At 39.0% G+C, this 26994-nt stretch overlaps 4 protein-coding genes across 4 annotated transcripts; all 4 read left to right on the forward strand.

Moving 5' to 3' along the window:
- The first annotated feature begins 103 nt into the window (after positions 1-103).
- On the forward strand, positions 104-2431 carry gja13.2 (gap junction protein alpha 13.2). Its single transcript, XM_005930477.3, has 2 exons — positions 104-380; positions 967-2431. The coding sequence occupies exon 2, from the start codon at positions 995-997 to the stop codon at positions 1844-1846; it is 852 nt and encodes a 283-aa protein (XP_005930539.1). The 5' UTR covers positions 104-380; positions 967-994; the 3' UTR covers positions 1847-2431.
- A 1543-nt stretch (positions 2432-3974) lies between these two features.
- LOC102309420 (gap junction Cx32.2 protein) lies at positions 3975-7305 on the forward strand. Its single transcript, XM_005930478.3, has 3 exons — positions 3975-4119; positions 4964-5097; positions 6016-7305. Exons 2-3 carry the CDS (start codon positions 4969-4971, stop codon positions 6673-6675), a joined length of 789 nt encoding a protein of 262 aa, XP_005930540.1. The 5' UTR covers positions 3975-4119; positions 4964-4968; the 3' UTR covers positions 6676-7305.
- Positions 7306-10378: 3073 nt separating this feature from the next.
- On the forward strand, positions 10379-15449 carry cunh1orf198 (chromosome unknown C1orf198 homolog). The gene is made up of 6 exons (XM_005930479.3): positions 10379-10729; positions 11468-11518; positions 11599-11727; positions 12169-12336; positions 12703-13056; positions 14226-15449. The coding sequence occupies exons 1-6, from the start codon at positions 10424-10426 to the stop codon at positions 14280-14282; spliced, it is 1065 nt and encodes a 354-aa protein (XP_005930541.2). The 5' UTR covers positions 10379-10423; the 3' UTR covers positions 14283-15449.
- Positions 15450-21907: 6458 nt separating this feature from the next.
- clec11a (C-type lectin domain containing 11A) lies at positions 21908-25765 on the forward strand. Its single transcript, XM_005930482.3, has 5 exons — positions 21908-22178; positions 23020-23134; positions 23593-23700; positions 23861-23944; positions 25353-25765. Exons 1-5 carry the CDS (start codon positions 22074-22076, stop codon positions 25763-25765), a joined length of 825 nt encoding a protein of 274 aa, XP_005930544.1. The 5' UTR covers positions 21908-22073.
- The last annotated feature ends 1229 nt before the right edge of the window (positions 25766-26994 follow it).

Genomic DNA, 26994 nt, shown 5'->3' on the forward strand with positions numbered 1-26994 from the left:
GCAAATTTCAAACTAACCTCCCAATTCAGACTAATACAGTTACTCATCATGCTACTCCTCCTCTTCCTCATTTGTATATAACACACACAAAAAATGTAAATACATGAAAACACACAGACACACACACACACACACGCATTCCTATTTTATTTATTTTCAAACTTTAATGGCGGTTCACTGACACAACGGAACTGAACACTTGTCAATTATTACACCCGCTGCCCTCTTGGTCTGGTGTTTCTTAAACTTTTCCTGCTCTTGTTAGCTCACAGATGTGTGTTGCGTAACTCAGCCGCTGATCAGAGCCCAGAAATCCAAGGTCCAACTATAGTTGGTGATCTTTCTCAACGAGACTCAGTCCTCTCTGAGCAGATCAACAGGTAAGATGTAACGGTTTCTCTCCTCTGCTTTAGATAACCGATCATTTTATCAATTAGAGAAAATTGTTATTATATTGGAATTTTTCACACTAAAGATTCATTTCTTACTTTATCGGAAGTACATGGCTGGTTGTTAATTTACTTTTCAGTTATAATTACTATTTTTTGATTACATTAACAGCATCAGATTTCTTTGTTAATTTTATTTATGGTATAGTTTTAATCATATTATAGCTTAATTTTCTGTATGCATAAAAATTTGCATGTACCTATTTTAAAAGAAACATTTTTTAAAGTTTTTTTTTTTTCACTTTTACTCATTTGTCTGATGACACTGTGTCTCTTGTTCTTCCGTTTTCTAATGATTAATGATTATGTGTGGAAAATATTGATTCAAAAGCTCAAGGGTCAGAATACTGTAATTTCTTCTTCCTGCTAAGGTTTTAGGAGATAAAATGATCTATCTAAAGAGCTGTAAGCTCTTTTCATTCACCAGGAGTTTATTGATTAAAGAATAAGTTGTAGTTAATGTTTCAGAAATAAGGTGTGGTGTTATGTCTTTACAACGTTTGCCTTCTTTTTTCAGAAATAGAGGCTAAACACTGTCATTAAAGATGGGAGACTGGGGGTTTCTGTCAACCTTGCTGGAAAAAGTCCAGTCACACTCCACTGTGATTGGCAAGATCTGGATGAGCGTCCTCTTCCTGTTCAGAATCATGGTTTTGGGTGCAGGTGCTGAAAGCGTCTGGGGTGATGAGCAGTCAGATTTCGTCTGCAACACTCAGCAACCTGGTTGTGAGAATGTGTGCTACGACCATACTTTCCCCATCTCGCACATTCGTTTCTGGGTGCTCCAAATCATCTTTGTCTCCACGCCAACACTCATCTATCTGGGCCACGCCATGCACATCATCCACAAGGAGAACAAGCTGAGGGAGCTGCTCTCCAGCCCTGGTGGCACCCAGTGCAAAAGGCCCAAATACACAGATGAAAGGGGGAAGGTGCAAATCAAGGGGAATCTACTGGGGAGCTATCTGACCCAGCTTGCGGTCAAGATAGTTATTGAGGCCGGCTTCATTGTGGGACAATACTATTTGTACGGCTTCGTCATGGTCCCCATGTTCCCCTGTTCTAGAAAGCCCTGCCCCTTCACTGTTGAGTGCTACATGTCTCGACCCACAGAGAAAACCGTCTTCATTATTTTCATGCTGGTGGTGGCCTGTGTTTCTCTGTTTCTGAACATCATTGAGATGTTCTACCTGATTTGCAAAAGGGTCAGGTGTAGACGTCGCCCTCATAAGTTTACCTCTCCAGAATATCCTGCTAGCCTCTCAGGTCCAAGGTGGCCAACTGCAGAGGAAGCCCTCAAGCAGAACAGGATGAATGCAGATCTTGAAGCCAGCCACAGTGTTGCAGGGAGCTTGGATGGGGCCAAGGATGAGAAACGACTCCTGAGCGGTCATTAAAAACCACGTCTGTGACAATTAAAATGTATTAGCTTGCTCGGTGTCTGCATTCAGATACATCCAAGGGACTGAAAGACAATAGAAAAGCTTTGTCATTCTGCATTAATATGTTAGTATGTGCTTAGAAAAGTCTTCACAGAATACATTGTTGTATTTTTACTTATATATTCTTCTAGCATTTGCTTCCATTCCTTTGTATATGCCTGAAAATCTATTACTAAAAGGTGCAATACTAACATATTTATATTATACGAGCAAACTTTAGCTGCCAGTTCTATACTGCAAATCATCAAATACAGCAACTTACTATAAAGTAGATTATAGCAGGAAAACTGTCAAATAAACAGTAAACTACTAGTAATCCTGCCATCAGTATTCTGCTGACAACATGAAAAAAATTGTAACAGTTTAATGAGAAAAACTGTCTGTATGCCCGGTCATGTTCTCTAAGTTACGGTATTGTCTTGTTCATTTTCTATGAGTTGATTTACCTACTGAAAGATAAAAATGATGTTGTTTATTATGTGTAAGCAGCTTTTTTTGTATACTTATTTGTTTGAAATAAATGACTTGAACTTGAAGAAACGTTGCTTCTATCAATCTCTTGTCTTTAGATGTTCACACTTTTCAGTTCATAAGCCCTTATTTTGAAAAACCATGATTTACACACATTTTGTGTGACTTCATATCTACAACTAATAATTACTTTCATTATTCATTAGTTTTTTAGGTTTTTCTAGTTTCAAGTTTTATTGTCATGTACAGATAAACAGTGTAGCCACATTTACCCATAATGAAGTTCTTTGGCTCGTGCTCCTCAGCTTTACATGAGCATATAGAAGTGTGCAGTTAAATTAAGAAGAAAATAACAGAAAATAGCGGTAATAATTATGATAAAGAGGAAAAAAGAGAAAAAAGTATTCGATATTTAGAGAATTTAAGACAAGTACTATATACAGTTTGTGCAAAACTAGTGCAATGCCCATTGACCTCTTGCAGACTTATACCCTCCTTAGATATCTTAGATCAAGTGATCTTTTGCTTTTAGCTGTACCAAGGTCGAGGCTGGTTCATAGAGGTGATCGAGCATTTGCAGTCGTAGCGCCTAAGTTGTGGAATAATTTACCCCTACACATCAGACAGGCTCCTACTGTCAATCTTTTTCAATCTTATCTTAAAACGCATTTTTATTTACTGGCTTTTAATACAGCATGAGAGTTGTTTGTTAATTCATATTTGGTGTTTGCTTTTGATACTCTAAGTTGTTTTATTATGTATGTTGTATTCTTGTACAGCACTTTGGTCAATGCTCCTGTTGTAATTAAATGTGCTATATAAATAATTAAACTATTAAACTATTTAAGTGGCATTAGTTGAAGTGACAGTGTGTAGAAACTGGCAAATAACAACAGTCAAAGCCTCCCAGAGCTGATAATAGTGATAATAGCTGATAGTTTTGTTTAACATATTTTGAAATGCAATAATTTTACATTTTGCTAAACTTATGTAAATAATTGTTTAATACAAGGTTGTTACAAATGAATCATGTGGCGACTGACTAATTTTTCCATCTATAATCTGGTATTTCTTCAGAATGGGGTGCGGCTGTTAGGTTGACTGGTAATCGATACTTTCAAAGTTTATCTAAAGACAATGAGAATATCTACATAAAAAAAACCATAAAGAAAAAAAAGAAAGAAAGTGGAACATTATAGATCAAATATATCAGCTCAGCATATTTCAGTTCAATATCTCAGTCTTTGTGAAGCTTATAATACTAAACTTACTCAGTTTGTTCGGACTTTCAGCATTTTTTTAATGACAAAACGAACATGAGTCCTCACAAAATGCAGCAGCGTTCATGTTCATTGTAATCTGTTTGCGCCGTTTAGTCGTTGACTCTGTTACTGTTTGACTAAAAATGCATAACTGACAAATGTTGTTGAATTCAAAATGTTAAAGAAGCTTATCATACAGTGATAACTACTACTGTATCATCTTATGAAACCAATACAGAGGGGAAAAAAATCAAGTACAAGCGGTTAAAAGTTTGGCAATCATTAACATTTTCCATGTTCAGCCCAATTTTGTCTACATGAGATTTCTCATTTCCAGATGTCATGACAACGTGACAGCTCACACGCTTGCACAACTCCATCTAATCTAAAGTTCAAGGTATCATAGACAAGTCTGGTTTGGTACGCTCGCTGCCATTCAGCTCTACAACCGGTGACTGATTCGCTTGCCTGCAAGAAGAGCTGTTACACTCAAAGGTAAGCTACAGAATGACCTATTTAAAAATCCTCCTCATTTACAAGGCATTTATTTTTAATTATAAACTGTAAACAGGGTAAACTTTTAATTAATATATTGGAATAAGATTCAAATAATGTCATGATCTCATTATTAAGGTATCTTAAGATGCATCTTGTCATGTGTTGACTGATGAGCACTGATTATTATTAGGGAGTGTATGTTAGTGAGACAAAATGACACACTATACATAATCTGTGACAGTAAACATCTGATTAACTACATTTTTCTGTATTTTCTCAGATTGGATAAATCAGTGATATGCAGTTATTATGCTGTTAATGCACTAAAGGGCTTTTCTTTCATATGATAAAAATATAGTGAAAGCCATATACAAACATCCGTTGCTTGTACATTCTTGTTTAAAATCCAATCAAATATATTTATTCCACAGCTCCTACTTTAACCTCTAAACAGTCACTGGGCATTATAGTACATGTGATTGTGTTAGAAGCAGGGCAGACTTTCTGCTGCTTCTGGTGATGTTTAACAATTTCCACTGATTGATTATAACAAACTACAAGTTAATAATTTAAATAATAAAATACTTCAATCTATAAGTTTGAAAGACTCAAAATTTGAGGCCAGTTTAGTCATTTGACTCTAAAATTTAAGTTTAATTCAGTTGTCTCAGTTAGATATAATTTGAATATAGTGTACTGCATATGCAACAGCTAAATAAACAAACTATGATCTCCTCAGCAAAACATTTATTTTCTAAATGATCTGCCGAAGGCTAGATTTGATGAAACTTTGAATTTATTCACATCTTATCAGTCATTAAGGATCTTTATTTGTTTTCAGAAACCATGGGTGAGTGGGGATTTCTGTCTTCGCTGCTGAATAAGGTCCAGTCCCACTCCACGGTCATCGGGAAGGTCTGGCTCAGCGTGCTTTTCATCTTCAGGATCATGATCCTTGGAGCTGGAGCCGAGAAGGTCCGCTTCTACTTTTTCATCTTTTGAGGGAAAGAATTATACATAACTCACATGCCTTAGGTACTTTTGTGAGTTTTGGCCTTTCAGATTAAAAACAAACAAACAAAAAACAAATGCCCTCTGGTGGGTATAACAAAAGTCCACATAAAAACAGTGTTGAAACTAAAATTCAAATAATGTTTTGATAGAGTAAATTTTCTTCACAAACAGTGGATTACAGTGGATATGAGAATTACACGTTTTTCTCAATATAAATTTGCTAGGTTGCACTGACAGTGAAAAAACACTGGTTTGGTACATTGAAGTTTTATTATTAAAGTTGATCTTACTATAGATATATAGCCTAATTCTATTTTACAGCCTGGTCATTGTACAGAGTAACATTTTACAAAATATGTAAAATATACAGTATATTTTTGGTTTGTTGTCTTAAAAGTGTAAACGCAAGGCAGTGGTCTGCAATAATTTGATTATTTCAATAGTTAAGATGAGAATTTTTCAAATTAACTTCATAATTGTTAAATATATTATAGTCTTTATATGTACATATGCATACTGAACAAGTTAAATGCACTTAGAAAATTTGGTTAAGCTAAGAAAATTTCCAAATCAATTATTTTAACCTAAGTTGTACCAGGTCTGTGACTCTTTGCATCTACCAGTCTGCACTGTTCATACTCAGGCAAATCAAGTGTACCAGTTATTCAATTAAAAAAGCACAGATAACTGTAAAACGAGTTCATTTATAAAACTAGTATGAAAGTTAAGTTAAATCAGCTTGCTTACTATATGTTAGGACATTGATTTTGCACTTCAGTGTATAGGATTTGTGCTGCTGTGTGACTAAATGTAATACCTTAATTTATTTTTATTTTTTTTTTAATAATAATAATAAACACTGTCATCTGAACATTGCAGGTTTGGGGTGATGAACAGTCCAAGATGGTTTGTAACACCAAACAGCCTGGTTGCAAGAACGTGTGCTATGACCACGCCTTCCCAATCTCACATATACGATTCTGGGTCCTGCAGATCATCTTCGTCTCGACACCGACACTGATCTACCTCGGTCATGTCATGCATGTCATCCACAAAGAGAAAAAGCTGAGAGAATATATACAGACCCACTCAAGCAGTGAAATAACAAAAGCTCCAAAGTATACAAACGAGAAAGGAAAGGTGCAGATTAAAGGTAATCTGCTGGGAAACTACATGGTCTCCATAGTGTTCAGGATCCTCCTGGAGATAGCATTTATTGTGGGGCAGTATTATCTGTATGGGTTCGTCATGGACCCACTAATTGAATGCTCCCGAGCCCCATGTCCCTACACTGTTGAGTGCTACATGTCTCGACCCACTGAGAAGACCATCTTCATCATGTTCATGATGGTAGCATCCTGCCTGTCGCTTGTGCTCAACGTGGTTGAGATCTTCTACCTGCTGTGTTGTCGCTCATCCAGACGAAAGGCCAAAACAGTGCCGATGACCGCCATTCCCCTTCACCCCCACTTCACCAGTGACACCATGTTGAAAAATCAGAAACTTAGCCTCAATGATGTCAGTCACAGCACAGCCTGAGAAGTGCGGCTTTGATCCAATGTGCAGTATTTGAACAGTTAACTAGGGCAAATAACAAAGAGGCTAATAGGGATACATTGCAAGAAGCTTTGGCACACATTTGTAAAAGGGAAAACAAACGTCTTTCACAGCTATTTATTTTAAATGCTTAAAATTCATGCAATAAACTCACACATCTGAAACATCTAAAACAATCTGATGTTTGGTATATTGTCACTGGAGTAAATTGTTTTTGTCTCTTTTTAACTTACTTTTGGTTTTGTACATAATATTACAGGTGCATGTTTTGGTGTTAGTTGAAAAGTCTGATGTGTGGCCTTTGACTACATGGGCTAAATATCTAAAGACTAGATTTCTGAACCCACTGCTGATATCTTTTAACTGCTGCAGTTTGCATTTACTAAAAGCCATTTTGTAGCGCTAAGAAGGTATGACTGTTAGCACTACTTTGCTTTATAAATGTCTTTTTTCTTTGTTTCTCTGATGTACTGATGATTTTACAGACATGGATGTTTTGGAAATGTACATTTATGTCATTTAAAATGGTTTGCTTTGATGTTTATATATTAATATATGTGACTTCATGTGGCTTGTCTTTGTACCTTGTGTAATCTTAATAAATATTATTGAGAAAAAAATATTTTTTATGTTTTGAATTTTGTTTTAAAATTCTGTTTTATGTTTAATTATCTTTGTCTTGGAAACTCTTTCATTTGATTTATTATAAATGACTCACTGAGAAGAAGTAAAACATCAAGGACAAATTTCAGATCTGTGAGGAGAAATAAATACCAATACTCAGATGTAGACTATTAGATCAAATTAAAAGTAGTATGTGATTATGAAGTTCTGTAACTTTACAAAGAGGATGCAAATGACTGTTGCAGCTCTGTGGTTCTTTTTTTTGTCCATGTGGATTAGATGAATAAAGCATGCACATGATTTAACTTTGCAGTTCTTAAAATCAATGCATAGCAGCTAAAGGAGTAAAGATACAGCAGTTTGCCGATGTTTTTGCCACAACTTTTTTTAAAAATTGTTATTATTTACTTTATTTGAAATTATGAAAGTTAACAGTCAGTCATTCCAGTTCAGTTTGTACAGTAGACATACAAGGCAAATAAGTGTAATAATAAGCAGTATGTGGAAAATAAGATGGGTAAATAGATAAAGGAAATTTAAAAAACAAATTTTTTTTGGCCACAACTTATAAAGCCCAGCTTTTAAAGCTTGTTCCCACTGCCCCCAAGTGGTCAACAACACACAACAGGTTTAATGGACACATGAAGCGTTTGAATAGCCCCCAAAACAACTTCATGAGGTTGAGGAAAGACATGAAGCAGAATTCACAAGGATGCAGGAAAAGAAAAGTGCTCAAAGAATCCAACTATACTTACACAGGCCTTCTTAATAATGAGAGTTGTTGCTGTGGGCCTACTGTGTTGAAAAGAGGTGGACTAGGAAAAGCACTACTTAGATAAGTCATGCTGTGTGTTCTTACTGTGTTATTTTATATGAGCCACATAAAAGAGAACCACGGGTGAAAAATATAATTGTGTTACCTAGGCAATCCTCAATTAAAATCACCATACAGCTTGTTTTATAAGAAATAAACATTTTTCACAATGAGGTAAGTTGACTACCCTGTCCACTAATGTTATTTATATCTTCCTCTTTATGTTATCCAGTGCAACTTGTGCCTTTATGCTATGTTATGCTAATCCCTGATGATCATTTTAATATAGCTAGTAATTTACAAAGCTCTTATATATGTATTAGGTTGCTACACACACACACACACATACACACACACAGGGGCAAAAAAAGTATTTAGTCAGCCACCGATTGTGCAAGTTCCCCCACCTAAAATGATGACAGAGGTCAGTAATTTGCACCAGAGGTACACTTCAACTGTGAGAGACAGAATGTGAAAAAAAAATCCATGAATCCACATGGTAGGATTTGTAAAGAATTTATTCGTAAATCTAGGGTGGAAAATAAGTATTTGGTCAATAACAAAAATACAACTCAATACTTTGTAACATAACCTTTGTTGGCAATAACAGAGGTCAAACGTTTACTATAGGTCTTTACCAGGTTTGCACACACAGTAGCTGGTATTTTGGCCCATTCCTCCATGCAGATCTTCTCGAGAGCAGTGATGTTTTGGGGCTGTCGCCGAGCAACACGGACTTTCAACTCCCGCCACAGATTTTCTATGGGGTTGAGGTCTGGAGACTGGCTAGGCCACTCCAGGACTTTCAAATGCTTCTTACGGAGCCACTCCTTTGTTGCCCGGGCGGTGTGTTTTGGATCATTGTCATGTTGGAAGACCCAGCCTCGTTTCATCTTCAAAGTTCTCACTGATGGAAGGAGGTTTTGGCTCAAAATCTCACGATACATGGCCCCATTCATTCTGTCCTTAACACGGATCAGTCGTCCTGTCCCCTTGGCAGAAAAACAGCCCCATAGCATGATGTTTCCACCCCCATGCTTCACAGTAGGTATGGTGTTCTTGGGATGCAACTCAGTATTCTTCTTCCTCCAAACACGACGAGTTGAGTTTATACCAAAAAGTTCTACTTTGGTTTCATCTGACCACATGACATTCTCCCAATCCTCTGCTGTATCATCCATGTGCTCTCTGGCAAACTTCAGACGGGCCTGGACATGCACTGGCTTCAGCAGCGGAACACGTCTGGCACTGCGGGATTTGATTCCCTGCCGTTGTAGTGTGTTACTGATGGTGACCTTTGTTACTTTGGTCCCAGCTCTCTGCAGGTCATTCACCAGGTCCCCCCGTGTGGTTCTGGGATCTTTGCTCACCGTTCTCATGATCATTTTGACCCCACGGGATGAGATCTTGCGTGGAGCCCCAGATCGAGGGAGATTATCAGTGGTCTTGTATGTCTTCCATTTTCTGATGATTGCTCCCACAGTTGATTTTTTCACACCAAGCTGCTTGCCTATTGTAGATTCACTCTTCCCAGTCTGGTGCAGGTCTACAATACTTTTCCTGGTGTCCTTCGAAAGCTCTTTGGTCTTGGCCATGGCGGAGTTTGGAGTCTGACTGTTTGAGGCTGTGGACAGGTGTCTTTTATACAGATGATGAGTTCAAACAGGTGCCATTCATACAGGTAACGAGTGGGGGACAGAAAAGCTTCTTACAGAAGACGTTACAGGTTGTGAAGCAGTATGAGTTTATTTTTGTAGTGTAACCAAATACTTATTTTCCACCCTATTTACGAATAAATTCTTTACAAATCCTACCATGTGATTCATGGATTTTTTCACATTCTGTCTCTCACAGTTGAAGTGTACCTCTGGTGCAAATTACTGACCTCTGTCATCATTTTAGGTGGGGGAACTTGCACAATCGGTGGCTGACTAAATACTTTTTTGCCCCGGTAACCTTCATCATCACGGTACTACGTAGCTCATAAACTATATACTAAGATCATTATAATATATAGATAGATAGATAATAGATAGATAGATAGTATAGATAGATAGATAGATAGATATATAGATAGATAGATAGATAGATAGTAGAAGAGATAGATAGATAGATAGACAGAGAGAGAGAGAGAGAGATTAGCCGGTCACAAATACAGGTACACTAGAACACTAGATGGCGCTATTAGCCCTTAAATCTGAGCAGTGGTGCCGTATGGATTTTATGGTGACGCCCACTCAGCGACGCCGGCTTCCTCTTTCTCACAATAACAACAGCTGGCCCCAGTTAAAGATGGCCGTCGCAACCGTGGCGGGGCTCGATGCCCACAGGATGGAGGAGAAGAAGTTGGAGTACTTCTCCTCCATCAACTCCATGGCAAAGAAAATAATGCAGGAGAGGGAGAAAATCAAAGCCAAGCACGGCTCGTCCTGGGAGAAAATGACGCCGCAAGAGCAGGACAACGCCATCGACAACTGGATGATGGATCCTCATATCCGAGCCCGATACGCTATGCACAGAGTTGAGCGTGAAGAAGTGGTCTGTTACCCTAAAATGCTCATTCAAACGGGTCAGAAGATAGTTCACTTCGGAGAAGAGGTACTTAAAAGACATTAGAGTTTGGATTTTGTGTGTTTAAGGTGTGTTTTAGGGCGAGGATAGCCCGCTAACTAGAAAAGCCTGCTAACGAGAGCCACGTAGCCTCGAAAATATGTTGGTAAACGTCACTGTGGCGAGACGGCTGGCGACAAATATGGTGTTGTGTCACTGTATAATGAATAGAAATATTTAACAGTGAAACATTGTATATTTTAAAGGGTTTAAAATGACATTGGCTTTATTTTTATATATGGTAAGAGCCACTGTATTTATGCGAGTTTCATTATTAATGTAATCGTTGATTTGTAAAAGATAAATGCATAAAAAAAGTAGAGTTTGCAAAGACAGTTCGCCTTTTATGGGCTTTAAATACTTGTAACTAATAACATATTTACTGTTTTATAATAGTAAGCAGCAAAACATACACATCAGCTCACAGCAACACTTTTTTTTTAAATGATATCAAGGCTGCTATGAGCAGATTTTGACAAGTGTTTAACTCCTATAAAGGAAAAACTGGCAGGTAGGAAGTATCAGTTGTTGCCTTTTAACCGATAAACCAGTGTATCAAAAGGAAGTCTTACAATAGACAAGGTATTTGTTGGCGCTAGATTATAGAAAATACACACATCATATGTTACTTTAGCCACCTAACCTAGTATAAATACCCTTAAATGCGAGCAGTGAGCGCAATGACTGTGTAAGCTGAAACTAATCACAGCATGTGTTTGTGTTTAGGATATCACCTGGCAGGATGAGCATTCTGCACCTTTTTCGTGGGAAACAAAGGTAAAAATAAATTAACAGGAATGTCTGTTTTCTGGATACATAAAGTATATCCTCCCTTACATGTCATTCGCATCTTTCAGAGTCAGATAGATTTCAGCTTGACATCAGGCCCTGTAGATCAGGGGATCTCATCATCCTCCCAGTCTGACTCAAAAGCGTCGAAGGTTACTCATTCCGGTCAGATTGGCAAGAGTGCAGCAGGAACAAAGGTATGGTGGGGCCTCATGTTTGAAGCAGAGATTCAGCATGCACATTTGGAAGGGAAGTGTTTGCTGTTGTAATAGGACTGTAAAATGAGTGAAACATTTGCAGTAGTCGAGCATGAAGTGGATGTGGTGATGTTTGTTTAATTTTGTGTAAAAATGGCAGAAATGTGAACTGTATATTTTTTTTGTATTTCTTACGGTTAATGCCTGACTACCGGTATTGTGATTTTTATTTTTTTTTCACAGAACAATTGCTTGTTGTAGCCACAAAAAAAGTTTTCAGATACATTTCTTTCTGAAAAACCTTCACCTTTGCTCACATTTTTAAAAAGAGCTAAGTAGAACTCCTAAAATAGGTTTAATAATTTTACCCGACAAGCCTCGCTTCACAGTATCTTAAGAATGCAGGACTGTGTGCATAACTGTTTCTGTGTGGTTGGGAAGGTGTCGGTCAGCGAGGGCCGGAGACCAGAAGAGGAGTCATCTTTCTGGAAGATCAGTGCTGAGAGGTCCAGGCTGGAGGGTGAGCAAGCTGACTTCCAGTCCCTGACCCCCAGCCAGATCAAGTCCATAGAGAAAGGAGAGAAACCCCTCCCATCCTACCTCCGACAGGTACGCATGTAAAAATACCATCACATCCTATTTACTGATTACAATCTGAAGGTTGCAACTTCTTCAAAAAAAGTTATGGATGATGCCGAATTCTCAGGCAAAAACATTTGTTATGATCTGTAAAGTTTCTGATAAATAACAGATGGAAAGTTCCAGCCTTAACATGTGTTATCAGACTGTGTCTTAAAATAGAACCTAGCCTGAAACTGCAATATCTGGCATCAGTGACGCCTCCACGAGTAGAAGCAGATGGCAAATGTAAACAAGCTACAGTTTAAGAAGGAGAGAAAAGAAAATGTAAAATTGATGCCAGGTTTGTTTCTGAACGTTATCCTTCAATGCTGCTTTCTTTACATTTTCCCACAGGATAGCTCTGTCAGCGCCAAGGAGCCTGAAACTGCAGAGCACCACGCTCCAGCTCCCACTAGGTCCACCAAGCATAGAGCACCCAAGCCTCCTGCGCCACCACCTCCTATCCCCACCGCTGTCAGCGCAACCCCGGCATCCATCTCCATTTCTCCAAACCCGCCCCCACCTATCAGCGTCCCATCTACAAATGCAGGCTGGGAGAGATCTCAGAGCACCCTGCCATCCGTCAGCAACACGGTCGATGAAATGTTCGCCTCCAACCTGGTGTCCAAGCCTTCAAATGTCTCGAAGGAGAAAGAGAAGGAGGAAGAGGGCTCAGCCAATATTGACGTCAGCCCCACTTTTACCCAGGTAAGTTCCGTTTTCAGAGACTGCAAGTACTAAGTACATTTGAATTAAGCATTTGCTTTGGATTTTATTAAACACTAGCTAAAGTTAAGAATAAAAGGCCCAGCTCTTTGAAGTACCTGCTGCTTGATGGTGACCAGGCATGAGATATGCTTTAAAAAGGTCATACCGTATGTGTTTATCCCAGTATTTACAGGCCCATGGTAATATTGGTTCTTGACCTGGTCCAAGCTTTCTAAAGGTCGGGTTTACATGTATAGTTTAGAAAACTTTTTTTTTTTAAAAAAACGTAATTTCAAAAAATGGTTGTTATGTTTTTAGTTTTGCTTCATTATTGTTTGTACTGACACAGAGAAACTAACATAAGTTTTACATTAAAGGGAGGACTCAGTGTTATTGATAAGGATGAAACCTAATATTGGATATTAACAGCAAACCTTGACATTTTGTGTCATAACGTTGGAGCTGAGAGTTAACATGTAGTTGCTACATTTTCATTTTGTTGGTGTTAGACATAGTGGCTAAAGTCTATTACTGACCCGTGTTTCTGTAGTAAGGCTTCAGACTGATGTGTTACAGGATCAACGCAGATGCCACAATGACAGTGTACGACTTATTCTGCCAAGAGACATCACTGGTCTTTCAAACCTGGCCTTTCTCCAACACGACCACCTTTGTTTCCTTTGTAACAGAAGACTAATATGTTATTTATGGTCTTGTGTTGGAACCTAATCACATAGCACTTTAGCTGCTTGACAATGCAGTTTGCAAGAAAGCCAAAAATGCAAAGCCCAGTGACAGTAATGAAGAGTGCAGGTAGAATACTGAATGGCTTGAACAGGACAGAGATGATTAAAAAATATGATAGACAAACTGTCACAAACTGGCTTGATTACATGAGGCAAACACAAACCCTAAACAGGGCTGATGCTACGTGCAATTAAAGAAAGAGTCCCAAGCTTTAATAGCCCATGTGAGGTCCATGTCACCTGACAAGCCTCCCGTGTCAGAGTCAGAGTCAAGAGTAGGACAGTGGGAGGGGCATTACCAAGCAAGGTCTTTGTCTTTTATGACTTCTTCGTTGGTAGCCCAATAATAGCTCAAACGCAGTCTGTACAGTGTCTTCTGCCTCACTGCTATTTATCAGGATCTCTCTGTTTCTCTCCTTTCAGTTTAATACAAGCAGCAACATCCTGAAGACCGGATTCGACTTCCTAGACAACTGGTAAACCACAGCAGGACCCAGTCACTGCTCTGAATGAGTCATCCTCATCATAACTTTAAAGAAGGACCACACTACCATGACCACAGACATCCACGTCTAGATTTAGGAGACACCATTTTTTTTAAAATAACCACATTATGTTCTTGTAATCGTCTTCAGTGGGTAGTTAAGACATTATCTCACTGCCCCTTTCCTGGTGGATTTTTCCCCCCTCTCCTTTCTCAGAATAGGATCGAGTCCATAGAATTGCCAAACACTTCCACATTTACCACTTGATATGAAGTCTGCTGGAAATCCACTCAGAGAAAAATTGAAATCAATAAGTTTATCGATCTGATGTACACGCTGGTCACATAATCCTGCTGCATACAGTAACCTGATGATTCTGTTGCGTACATGTGCTGTGAATGCACAGTTGATTTCACACGTAGCTCCTAGACACGAGTCTATCAAATGAACAGTTTTATTCGTCAACATGGAACAAAACACTAAACCCATATCCAGGTTTAAGTTAATATTTTTTGTTATTCTTTATTGCTCATGTTCTTTTTATTTATGCTTATATATTCCTGTAAACCTAAGAAATTTAGAGTAGTGCGTGATGTTGCAGTCCTGACCCACACAGTGCAATTACTACAGTAAAAATCTTGGGATTTTACCGTTACATCTCTTAATACTGCAGAATGTATTTAAAGCTTTTATACATACATAGAAATAGATGGTTGGTTTAAATGTAGCTAAATAGAAACCGCAGCATTGTTCTGTTTGGTATTTGGAAAAAAACACACAGGAGGGAAGAACTGGGAAGTGCTCAGACTTAGTCATGGAAAAGTCATGGGCTGTATGTCCGGGCTGCTATGGGAACCAGTTACAGATGTCCTGCATGGATTCAGCTACTTGGAAACACTTTCACACCTCCCAGCTTTCACCTTTGACCTCAAAATAATGCTGAACAAATCTAGTGTGCATAGTGTGAAATGATTCACACTCAACTATTGTGTCGTAGGTAAATGGGCAGGCTTATAGTGTTTGGTGGCACTTGTGTCAGATCTACATGTAATGCTTAGTTTTCTATATTTATCTGCTCATTGTATCTTCTGTTACACACGTGCATCACATTCATGCATTTTGGGGTCACAGTTTGGAAGGAAATAAACAAATTGTACTTAAACCTGGCTCTTATCTTTTTCATTCTATCACAAATGCCTCCATGACACCCAAAAATATATTTTCCTCAAATAGTAAAGACCATGATGATGAAAGTTTCCATGTGGAGGAAAAGGAAGGAGTCACTGCAGTAGCTTATGGTAGTAAAAACCTACAACAGAAAAAGTGGTGAAAAAGAACTCTGTGTTTCTCCATCTATGATTCCTAATCCATCATGTCATTAGGAAGGAGAGAGAAGGATGCTGCAGTTGAAGGAAGTTTTGTGCTGCTCTGATAAAACATCTCATCAGCCCCGTTTAGAATCATTAGACCTAAATCTACCATCTCCCTCCGGGGTGCAAAGCAACCACAATGCAGCGTGTATTTTAGGAAAGCAAGAGCGATATTCTGTTTCATGCATTATGTATGTTGTGAAGGGCTGGTGTAGGCATAGCTGCTCAGCTCTCTCGCACTGAGGTAAAGTAACGTTTGTCAGTGTTGCTAGGGTTTGATGGAGCTAAATTGTTTTTTTTTTTAACTTAAGTAAAGTCTGTACAGCAAATGTAAAGCTGCTTTCCTGTTTTAGTCCAATGGTCATCTAAAGCTTCATTAAGGCATATTTCTATAGATTTCAAAAATCTTTATATTAAGTGAACAGGCTGTTAGGCAAAAAAGCATGGTTATTATAGTTTACTTAAAATAAACGAATATTAGATGAGAAAAAGCCCCTGGTCCCCCTGGCTCTGTTGGGCCTCCTCCGGTGCATGGAGGGCCCTTGGGTCTCTGGGCCTGGGGCTTAGTCTGCCCTGACGTAGCCAGCTGCTTGTGGAGCCTGCGGGCTCGTTGTTGCAGCCCCTTGTGGCTTCTGCACAGTGGCTGCTAGGTGACCCCCATCCAGGACACTCTTCAGCCCTTTTCTAGGTAGGTGGCACGATTGCCCCTGCGGTGGTCCTCCTTGGGCTCTTGTGTTCTGGGGGGCCTCTGGATATCTTGGGCCCATGTCTCCTCCATGCCTACTTCATGACCTGGAAGGCAGGGCTATGGCTCCCCATACCCACAATTAAATACTTACATGGAGAAACTTTATGAACATAACTGCGCTCACACACAGGTGTACAAACAGGTACTTACAGACACACATTATCTTGGTTGGCTGCTGCCTCTAAACATACAATCCTAATCAAAAATTTAAGAGCCCTTGAAAAATGGCCAGAAATTATGTTTTGCATGATTGCATCTTAACAAGGTTCCAAGTAGAGCTTCAACATGCAACAAAAAGAAATGGGAGCGAGACAAAAGATTTTTGTTGAGCATGCAATTTATTGAAAACAACTCTTAAACTGAAACAGGCTGTTTTACAGCTGATCAAAAGTTCTGAACATGAACTCAGTAACAAGTAGCTCCACTGTTACTGCTGATGCGAGCATTTCCATAAGGTGAGTGGAAACATTTCACCAACTGCTGAAGACGGCTGCACAAAGGGCATCTACTGTCTGCAACTGTTGTCCATTTTTGTGAACTTGTGAAGTTGTGTTGTTTTTCTCTCTCTCTCAGCAGGTGATCAAGCAGATTTTCAGTCTTTGCTCTCTATATTCCTCTTCTCCTCTATTTCCCCCCACGACCTTCACAATCTTCCCAACCTTTCGTTCTCTTTCCTGTCCTCCGGTCCTGTCCATTCTGACTGCAATAACTCATGAAATAAATAAATAAATAATAATAATAATGTTAATAATAAAGGTAGAATAAAATATGACAATCAAGTGGACCAGTATAGCAAAAGCTGTACAATCTACTTGGGAAAATAAATCTGTTGGGCATTTTTCTTGGCTTTTAGGCAATAATTCTGATTGCTAACAGTGCCAGACAGGACAGACCAAAAAGTAAATAAATAAAATAAAATAAAACCACTCTGGATATGAATTGAAACTAAACTTAACTCAATTGAACAATAATTAGAAAAAAAACTAGTTAGAAAATACAGAACTATAACAATTTTGCAAGAAAGCTGATAAAATCCATCCATCCCACTTCCACTCATTATCCAGCTTTGAGTCATGGGAGAAGCCATATGAACACAGAGGCCCAGATTTCCCTCACTCCAGCCACCTCTCCTCTCAGCTGAGAGATATGATCTCTCCAGCAAGTCCTGGGTCTGCTTACTGGTAGGACATGTCCAAAACATCTTGCCTTGGAGGCTTCCAGGAGGCATCCTGGTGAGATGCCTGAACCACCTCAGTTGTTGAATAGTATCTGAAATATACTACTATCCAAAAATAGTATCTGAAACTTTGAACTGTCAGGCCAAACCACAACAAACTGGTGGTTTGAATCCACCAGTCGGCTGGAACCTTTTTGTGGAGTCTGCATGTTGCCGATGTGCCTGTGTGGGTTCTGTCTCAGAACTCAGAAATTTCTCCCATGATCCAAAGCCAGGCATGTTTGATTGATTGGTGACTCTAAACAGGAGAAGTCTGGGATCAAACCACCAATCTTCCAAATGGTCGATAACACTCTCTACCACATGTGCAGAGCCAGAGATATTTTGCTTTTGCTTCGTCCTCCTAGTCAAAATTTGGCACCAGAATTACCCAGAATGCCGCTCGGCATCTAGCAGAGTTGAGCAAAACTGGGGAACATTCAGTCCCACTGAGTCAGGTGAAATCACTTGAGGCCCTTTGAGTCTTTGCACAGCTCCCTGTGCAGTCATAATAAAGCTGTATCAGCAGTAGTCGGCTACTCCCTCAGACTTGTTAGCAGATTTCAATCTGCACTTTTATGTTATCTATAATTAGACTACAATGAATGACTGAAGAACTAATTAATATTAAATGGTCAGAGTTGACTCATAACTATCTTATATTGCTCATTTATCACATTATGTATTATGAGTGCTTGTGGACACTCTGGACTGAGGCACCTCTGTCCAGTCCGGCTGCCTCACTGAAGCACCACCCAGTGCTTCCAGACCCTGAATGGCTGCTTTGTGTTCAGGAAATGTTTGGGTGAAGATGTATTTTTTCATCAAAAATCTGGGTGAATGAAAATCATTGAATGGTATTAAAGTTACAACGAAAACAGAAACAGGACTCTTGTTGTGTAAAGTTTGTTACCTTATGTCTTATGAGCCAAAAGAAATAATCTAGTAACTGTTAGTGTTGTTCCTGACTGATGTTTTTCCCCTCCCAGGTCAAACATGACAGGGTTAGGTGGAAATTTGACTGAGTCATCCAGATATTTTACTGCTGATATACTCCATGATAAGTGAGCAATGTTTGCATTTCAGTCCTATTCTGCAGAACTGTTACTAAAGAGGATTATTTTGGTGTTTTTGTTTTGCCTTTGAGAATATAGTAAAAACTTTTTAGTGACAATTTCCTCAAGCCCAAGTGTGTGCTTCAAAATCTTCCATGAGGCAAAAAGGAAGATATTTTTCTAATGATGCATTTGAATACATTGTGTTTTATTCACTGTTTCTATAAACCAGCGATAAGGAACCATGAGGTCAAAGCAAGGATTTTCTTGCTCTCATTTATTTTTCCAGACCATTGCTCCACTCAAAACTGAGGTCTGGAAACATGTCTGGAATCAGTTGTGTTACTGAAACAGCTGTGCATGTGCAGCTGTCCTGCCGACTCAGACCCGACTGTCCCTCACAGTCCCCGTCTGAGCTCCACCCAGTCTCCACATCGCAGAGCCTTTCCTCATTCGCTTCCCTGGAAATTCTGCTGGATTCTTGTGGCATTTTAACTGGCATACCTCCTGCTGCAGGCCCAAACACACATGGACACACACATACGCACACATGGCCACTTACATAAGGTTTCTCTTCAGTGGCAGGTTCGTCATTATGTCACAATTTCCTAAACAAATTCACAAAATTATATTTCTATTACCACCAATGTATTTAATTATACTAGAAAACTGTCCAACTTTTATATTATACACATTTAGCCAAATTCATAAAAGGACTGTTTGTGTAGATATGATATGTAGTATGACTTGCAAACTGTAAAACCCTTAGCTAAAAATAGTTAAGTCCATAAGAATTTTAAATGTGACACCATGATATCACTAAATCATGAAAACAGGTCTCAAATCAAGCACTCGAGACGTTGTGTAATATTTTCAGCTTTAATTCAAGATGTTTGGCAAAAATCTTCCATTAGCTGTTTAATAGTTGCAACCATTTTTATGCATAGTCCCCTATTTTCAGAAGCTCAAAATTAATTGGCAGTCGACTGTGAGGTGATGTCTGTTCTCTCATTGTTTTTAATTGAAAAAATTAAGGAGATAAAAGATCTGAAGTTTATTCCAAGTGCTGATCTAGCATGTGGTGGCTTTCCAGTGGACCACTGCATTTGAGGTCCAAAGAGATGTTCAAGTAAGTGAAGGAGGCCATCATTAGGCTCACAAACCCAAATAAACCCAATGAGGGCATAGCAGGAACTTTAGGAGTGGCCTAATCAACAGTCTGATCCGTCCTTAAAAAGAAGGAATGCAGTAGCCAGCTCAGCAACAACAAAAGGCCTGAAAGACCAAAGAAGACAATTAAAGAATTCTTTGCTTAGTCAAGAAATTCCCTTCACATTATCTAACAAAGTCAGGAACACTTTTGGATGAGCTCAGAATATTATTGTCCAAGTCTACAATCAAGGGATGCCTTCGAGAATAAAAATACAAATTTACAACAAGGTGTAATCTGTCGATAAAACAAGAAGGCCAGGTTAAACGTTGTCAGAAAACATCTAACAGAGGCTGCACAGGTGTGGAAAATGTCTTTGGATCAATCAAACGAAGAAAAAGTTGTACCAGAATGATAACAGAAAAGCAACAGGTCAGGATCTGAAGCATACCGCATTATCTGTCAAATATGATGGAGGCGGCGTCATGTCATGTTCAAACATGACTGCCAGTGGAACCGGATCACTAGTGTTTGTAGGTGACTGCTTGAAGTTCGTCTGTCCATCCGTCCGTCCATCCATTCATCCATCCAGTTCAGGGTTGCAAGGGGGCCTTGGAGGTTATCCCAGCTGTCATATGGGAAAACCTGGGGTACACACAGGGCAAGTTGCCAGCCTATCACAGAGCCGCTGATAGAAGCAGCTGGGACTATAAGTGTTTGGGCCGATACGCTGCTCTGATTAAAAAAATGCTGCAAAACTGACCAAAAGCATCTTGCAAAAGCAACCCAAGAGTTTAAGTCAAAGAAAAGGGGTATTCATCAATTACCGAGTGAAGTCACCTGATCTCAACCCCATAAAGCACAGTTCAGTTGCGAAATACAGAAAGACCCACAAATGAGCAGCAGCTGAAGGTGGCTGCAGTAAAGTCCTAGCAGAGCATCTCAAGGAAGGAAATGCAGCATTTGGGTAGTTGGTAGCTCAATTATTAGTATAGTCTGCAACCAGTTTCTTCAATTAATATGGAATTTCAGTCACTCAACAGTTTTGGGGCTCTATTTGTGTTTCTTTATGCTCCAAATGCTTTCAGTGCATGACAAGTTTGGACAGCAGACATAACAGTTTTCATGATCTTTCCTGAAAGCTAACGATCACAATATATGTTGCTTGAAAACCTGCATATTTCATTTTCTGCATTAATGGAACTTCTGAACAGATGCAGATCTCCCGTGCCACGAGCATGCCGACAGCATCACAAATGCTCGATTTCAAACTGTGCGCCTCATCTTCAGTCCAAAGACAAGTGGTTTTCAGAAATGTTCCCGTGCCAAAGATTTCTACTCCAGAATCATTTCTGGTTTTGATGCAGCTTTGCACGAGAGCCTGAACATCATGAACATTCAGTTTCGGTTTCTGCCCTACTCCCATCTCTCTTTTTATATGTCAGATAATCCACCAGATATTTGGTTTTACGGTGTTCTTTCATCCCCATCCTAACTTTCATTTCACAAATGTGTTATTTGTGTTTTTAGGTTTAAAAAATTTGGTTTTCAAATGTTTGCATTCTGTTTTTATTTACATTTTCAAGGACTGAAATAAAATGCCCATTTTTTTGCTGGCCAATCAAACATTTCTTGCACACTAACTCAAGGACAGGAAAATTGGAAAAAAGCAGTTACTGAAAAGACAGGAAGAATGAAGCTTTTATTTTAACCTAATTCAATCATAAACTTTGGATGATCCCATATATTTGTTGTTAGTTTGAGTATGTTATAAAAGCCCTGGTAAATCCTCAAATACATTAATGCAAAGCTGGTAACAAAGCTGTTTTTCACGGTTCGTGAACTGTTTACGTTTTAGACATACTGTACATGTTTTCCACCGGACAGAGACCTGTAACTCCACAGTGTGCACACAAAGAGTGGAAATGGGAGGTAGTAGGAAAAACAAAGAGCTTTCCTTTGTTTGAAAGGAGTTCTTGTTCTGAAGGAGGACAGCAGAGCGGGCAGCAGGCAACAGGGGCTTTATTTTGACTTTCCTGTTTGATACCTGTGATCCCCCCCCCTTTTTTAAAGAGGGCTGTACACCAGCTCCCATTCACACATCTAAAGGGAGATTCCTACTGGCTTCCTACTGTAGGAGAGGAGTGAAGGAGAGAGAGAGAGAAACCCAGACAGTGGAAGGAGAGAGACAGAGAGACTAGGAGGTACAGAGGGAGTTTTTGCTGCTGAAGGAAAAGCAGAGTTACTATGAAGCAGAAAATGGGACCGGCTGCCACCTCGCTCGCTCTGCTGTGTTTATGTTCTCTGGGAGTGTGTGTTCCTATGGGGACAGGCAGCGCTGCACCAGCACAGGTCAGGACTTCATATGCTGTATGTGCTCTTTCTATTAGAGGCTGCTCTCACTGTCGTGCATTTTCTTAACTGTGATCTGCCATGCCTGTTTGTTAGGTTGAGACTCTGATCCCTTTCATATGTAGTAAATGTATATGAGTGACTGTGAGTGTTTCAGTGAATGAGGCAATTAAGACACACTAAGGCAGATTTTGTTGTTTTCTTTCTTTATCTTTATGTAAGAATAAAGTGGAAAACATGATGTAATCTGTGTTGATTTATCTACTATAAGTTATGATGTAATGGAAAGGACATGTGAAGAACTGATGATGACACACCCAGAGAAGCAGATCAACCCGACAGGTTTTTCTTTCATTGGACTTGTCTGTATGTGTGTTTGACTTCAAAATAAAGCACCCCTCTCCCTCCACCATGCCATAAGCCACCGAAGGAACGTGCTGATACTTGTAAATATATTGCTGTTGTCGATCAAAGTCTACACCATGTGCTTTCCAGCTAAGATATTCAACTTTTAAATGGTAACATTTTTATCCACTGAGCTCTTAAATCTAAATATAAAGTGATAAACTTGGTTGAGCTCCTCTGTGTTCTATAAGTGTAATAGGAGTAAAATTCTTGGCCTGACTTGATATTGAATGCTTCTGCTTTCTGCGATAAGGAAAATATGAATGTAAAACAGCTCCAGATGTGTCTAAACTGGAATTTGGATGCAACCCTAATAAGTTTGTTTTGGGAAGAAATGGAAGTTGGGTTTGGTTTTACTTTAACCACTAAAGCCAAGACACTAAACACACTTACATGTGATGGATTGGGAGTTTTATGTGTGTGTGTGTTCCATCAGGCGTATGAACCAGAGGTGAAAAGGACAAGAGGCGATGTTCCCGATATTCTACCAGAACCTGAAGCAGAGCCAACCAGCCCAGTGTCGGACTTTGAGAACTCATACAACTATGTCTGTACGTTATTTTAGAAATGTTGAAATTTGTGTTGGTTTTGGTCATACGAGTCAGAAATCTGTGATGTCACTCACCATCATGATAACTTTAAGCCTCATCTCAGCGAGGTATCTCCCTCAAGAGTTAAGAGTTGATAGAGAGAGAAAAGAGATAAAAAGAAAAGAAACTCTAGGGGTGGGTGGGGAACCCAAATAGAAAATAGAAAATAAAAAGCGTACAGAGATAAGTTATGCTACCAACGTTGGTTGGTAGAGTGCATCCACAGACTGATGGCCGTATCATTGGACATTCTTGACAGGCTAATTAAGGGCTTTTCTGTTTTGTTTCTGGAGTAAGAAGTGTCCAGATTTTGGAAAGTCACATATCTGTATGCCGGTAGCCTTCCTTTGTGTGTTCTCTTTTAAAAAAAAAAAAAATATCATACTGTGCTCTCACTTCCAATCCACTCTGGCCCACAGTATCCAGACTGGCCAGTATGGACCTAGCCATCCACAAGCTGAATGTCGGTCACTACACTCTGGATGTTAAAGTCAGCCAGTTGATGGATCGTCTCTCCAGGATGGATGGTAAGACTGGTGATGGTGTTGATGAAACTGAGAGTAGGGGTATTAATGCTGTACCACGGGAGCTTTTATTTTCGATTTAGATCTAATGGGAACAAAGCCTTTCGCTGTACCTACTTTTATGTTCCCGTCTTTCTCTTGCTCCTCATCACTCAAATGGCAGCTAAAGTCGGTGAGCTGGAGGACAGCATCCAGGAGGTCTACCAACACAGCAAGGACAACCGCAAGGAGATCGGAAGACTCGAAGGTACATGTGAATCATTTTTCCTTAGATCTACTTCAAGCATCCCATCCTGCACTATGGCATTTTAAAATAGCAGACTAAATATTGTATAAATATAAATTTCTATTTTATGTTTTGTAGCGTTAAATTATTTGTTAAACTATCAGTAATGAGAAAATAGTGAGAAAAATATATATAAAATACACCTAAAAATTTAATTGGAGGATAAATACTAATTAACAGGGGTAATAAAATCTGAAGGCCAGAGAAGGACAGTGGATATGTGCAAAGAAAGGGAAGGTTGAATGGCAACATGGACACATGATGCAACATGCAGGAACTAACATATCAACTGTTCAGTAATATGCAAATACGCCTATGTTTGTATCAACAAGGTGTGTTGAAATTTTACAGCATTTCTGTCAACTCTGAGCAAAATTAAAGGGTACGTGAGGTGCACTCGTGCCTTTAAACTAAAAATCGTGCTGATGGCTCAGCACTCCAGGCATCAACCAAGTAGCTATAATAACAAGAGGCGTGACATTGGTTTGGTTTGGTTTTGGGACTTGATCCTCTTAAAAAAAACAAAAAAACAAAAGAGGAAGATCAATCAGTTCTCAAGCCTGAAATCAAAACCAGCATTTCAAAGAGAGAACACTCACCACTTTTTCCCGCACTCCTCTGGCTTGTTTTAGCATGTTTTTATTCAGGCTATGAATCTATTTTGATTCACTCTTCTGGTTGCATGGTAACCATTTTCATTGGAAAATAAACCCACATATGCTCCCTGTTCAGACTAACCAGCATATAAAAACATTTGCATAAAGCTGAAAAATTCAGCAAACACAGATTCCCTTAAGAGACGGTAGAGACCAAAATTCAGCTAAAAATGGAGATAACAGAGCCATGCTAATTTCTCCCCGCTAACATGTTTTCAACAATGACTTATTAAGGTTATGAAAGGATAACAAATTGTTCGACTGCTTTCAAAAGAAAGCATGTTTTCATATGTGGTTTTTTTTTTCCGGTTTTGTTTCCTCAGCCAGAAGTGATCATATTTTGACAACACGATAGCATGTTACATTAGCAGCTAATGTTAGCAAGCTGCATCTTTAGATTGTGGATAGCTGTTTTAAAAATGCTCTAAAAAGTTCCACAAACAGCCAAGAGGTTTAGTTTATTTGCAACCACTCAAAGCAGCCATGCACCAAATAGTCCATAAGTTCAAGATATACCACAATTTTAAAAAAATTAATAAATGAATAAACTTAGTCTTCCATGCAGTTACAATGAAGGGGAAGATTAGCCATAGAGATCAAAACCATGCATGTTACATGTTTATTTCTATTGGAGTCCGCTTCAAGTGGCCAATTCAGAAACTTGTGGTAAATGTCTGAAAACGCACCAGTCTTGTTTTTTCTCTGCTTCAAAGGTTGCGAGAAGGGACAACGGATTGGATACAAGTGTTACCTGGTGTACAACAGCCTGGAAGATTATGCCGGAGCATCCAGGAAGTGCATAGAACGTGGAGGACGCATGGCAATGCCCCGTGATCGAAAGGAGCAAGAGGCCCTGGCTGACTACGTAAAGAACTTCTTCCACCCTGGAAACTGGCCGGTCTGGCTGGGAGTCAACGACCTCCGCTCTGAGGGCTTGTACCTCTTTGACGATGGAACTCGGGTCACGTACTTCCAGTGGCGTAAGCACTTCCTGTCCAGCCAGCCAGATGGAGGGAGGCGGGAGAACTGCGTGGCGATGTCGTCAGATGATGGCGACTGGTGGGACCACTACTGCGATCGAACCATGAACTATATGTGCGAATTTGATGACAGGGTGGCTCTTTAAAAGGAACCTTTTCCAAACAGCCTCTCTTTATGACATTAAACACCAGCAGCTCATTAGAAAACAAAGCCCATTTCAATTTTCTAATAATTTATTTTCATTTAAAACTTTGTAGCTTTGTTTAAGTAGATTCTTGCTGAATGGAAATACTTTATAGTATTTAAAGTGTTTTACAGCAATGTCTCAGAAATCCTTTATTTCTATACAAGATGTGTACTGATTGAATAAGGCTTTATCAGACTTATGAATATTACATTATTCATGCAGCAGCAGTAATATGAGTTAAAGCCAGTCTGGACTCTGCTGTGATTTCATTCATGGAATTCTAAATATTTGTCAAGTTTCCAAAAAAGAGATAAATGGAACGCTGGAGTTATTTTTTTCTCTCAGGATCAGCACATACTGAACTTGAAGGGATGAATCAGTGTGTACTCTGGCTAAAGTGGAATTAAGCAGCATTTCTATGTTTCATGCTGAAGATGTTTTAACAAAGTCTAGTGCTGGGTGTGACTTCTGTTATTGCAGTCCCACCCTGAACCCTCTTTTACTTCCTTAAAATGACACATCACTGTGTGCAAATGTATCCTGAACCAGAGTCCATGCATAAAGACAAAAGAGAAAACTAGTGTAGATAAAAGCCTGGATGTATTTTTTTTTTTAATCTTTACTATTATGGTTTGATTAAAGTTTGTTCAACATGTTCAACAGGTAAAAGGGAGATTTGCTTCACTCGTAAGGAGTGTTACTTTTCATTTTTTTTAAATAGTACTACTAAATCAGTGGACTAAAATGAGTTTTCATTTTCATACCAAGACAAAACCTTTGCAATATCACAACTGTTTAGAAATATAGAGGTAAATTCCTTTTTTATGCTACAAAATAAGTTATAGTTCTTGTTAAATTTTGCCTAAATTCTCACATATGTGGAGAAACTTTGTATATAAATGTCACATTTTTAAAACATAAAGCAAGGGCACATACTTGACCATAAATTAATATGTCAGTATATTTTTTCAACATATTTTTAGTGCTCAGCCTTATCTGGGTAGTGATTTTATCATCAAACTACTCATGGATCATAGATAATATGTTATAAAAAGGTTTTTGCAGTAGTCTCATATCACTGTGTGATTTGTGGGTAATGATGTAATTCAAACTGTGTTACCGTTCACTGTCACTTGAGGTCACTAAAATCCAAACCTGTTAAATGCACCTTTAAAAGGTAAAATCTT

This window comes from Haplochromis burtoni, unplaced genomic scaffold (genome assembly GCF_018398535.1).
Source record: "Haplochromis burtoni strain Fernald_Lab_line unplaced genomic scaffold, NCSU_Asbu1 Contig_93, whole genome shotgun sequence".
In the NCBI taxonomy this organism is placed as follows: domain Eukaryota; kingdom Metazoa; phylum Chordata; class Actinopteri; order Cichliformes; family Cichlidae; genus Haplochromis; species Haplochromis burtoni.

Bases quoted from the DNA above. Each gene is read 5' to 3' on its own strand.
- clec11a (XM_005930482.3), top strand. From the start codon at position 22,074: ATGAAGCAGAAAATGGGACCGGCTGCCACCTCGCTCGCTCTGCTGTGT. The intron at 23,701-23,860 runs GTAAGACTGGTG...CTCAAATGGCAG, and splicing joins TCGTCTCTCCAGGATGGATG to CTAAAGTCGGTGAGCTGGAG. The intron at 23,945-25,352 runs GTACATGTGAAT...TCTGCTTCAAAG, and splicing joins GGAGATCGGAAGACTCGAAG to GTTGCGAGAAGGGACAACGG.
- cunh1orf198 (XM_005930479.3), top strand. From the start codon at position 10,424: ATGGCCGTCGCAACCGTGGCGGGGCTCGATGCCCACAGGATGGAGGAG. The intron at 10,730-11,467 runs GTACTTAAAAGA...GTTTGTGTTTAG, and splicing joins TAGTTCACTTCGGAGAAGAG to GATATCACCTGGCAGGATGA. The intron at 13,057-14,225 runs GTAAGTTCCGTT...CTCTCCTTTCAG, and splicing joins TCAGCCCCACTTTTACCCAG to TTTAATACAAGCAGCAACAT.
- gja13.2 (XM_005930477.3), top strand. From the start codon at position 995: ATGGGAGACTGGGGGTTTCTGTCAACCTTGCTGGAAAAAGTCCAGTCA.
- LOC102309420 (XM_005930478.3), top strand. From the start codon at position 4,969: ATGGGTGAGTGGGGATTTCTGTCTTCGCTGCTGAATAAGGTCCAGTCC. The intron at 5,098-6,015 runs GTCCGCTTCTAC...TGAACATTGCAG, and splicing joins TTGGAGCTGGAGCCGAGAAG to GTTTGGGGTGATGAACAGTC.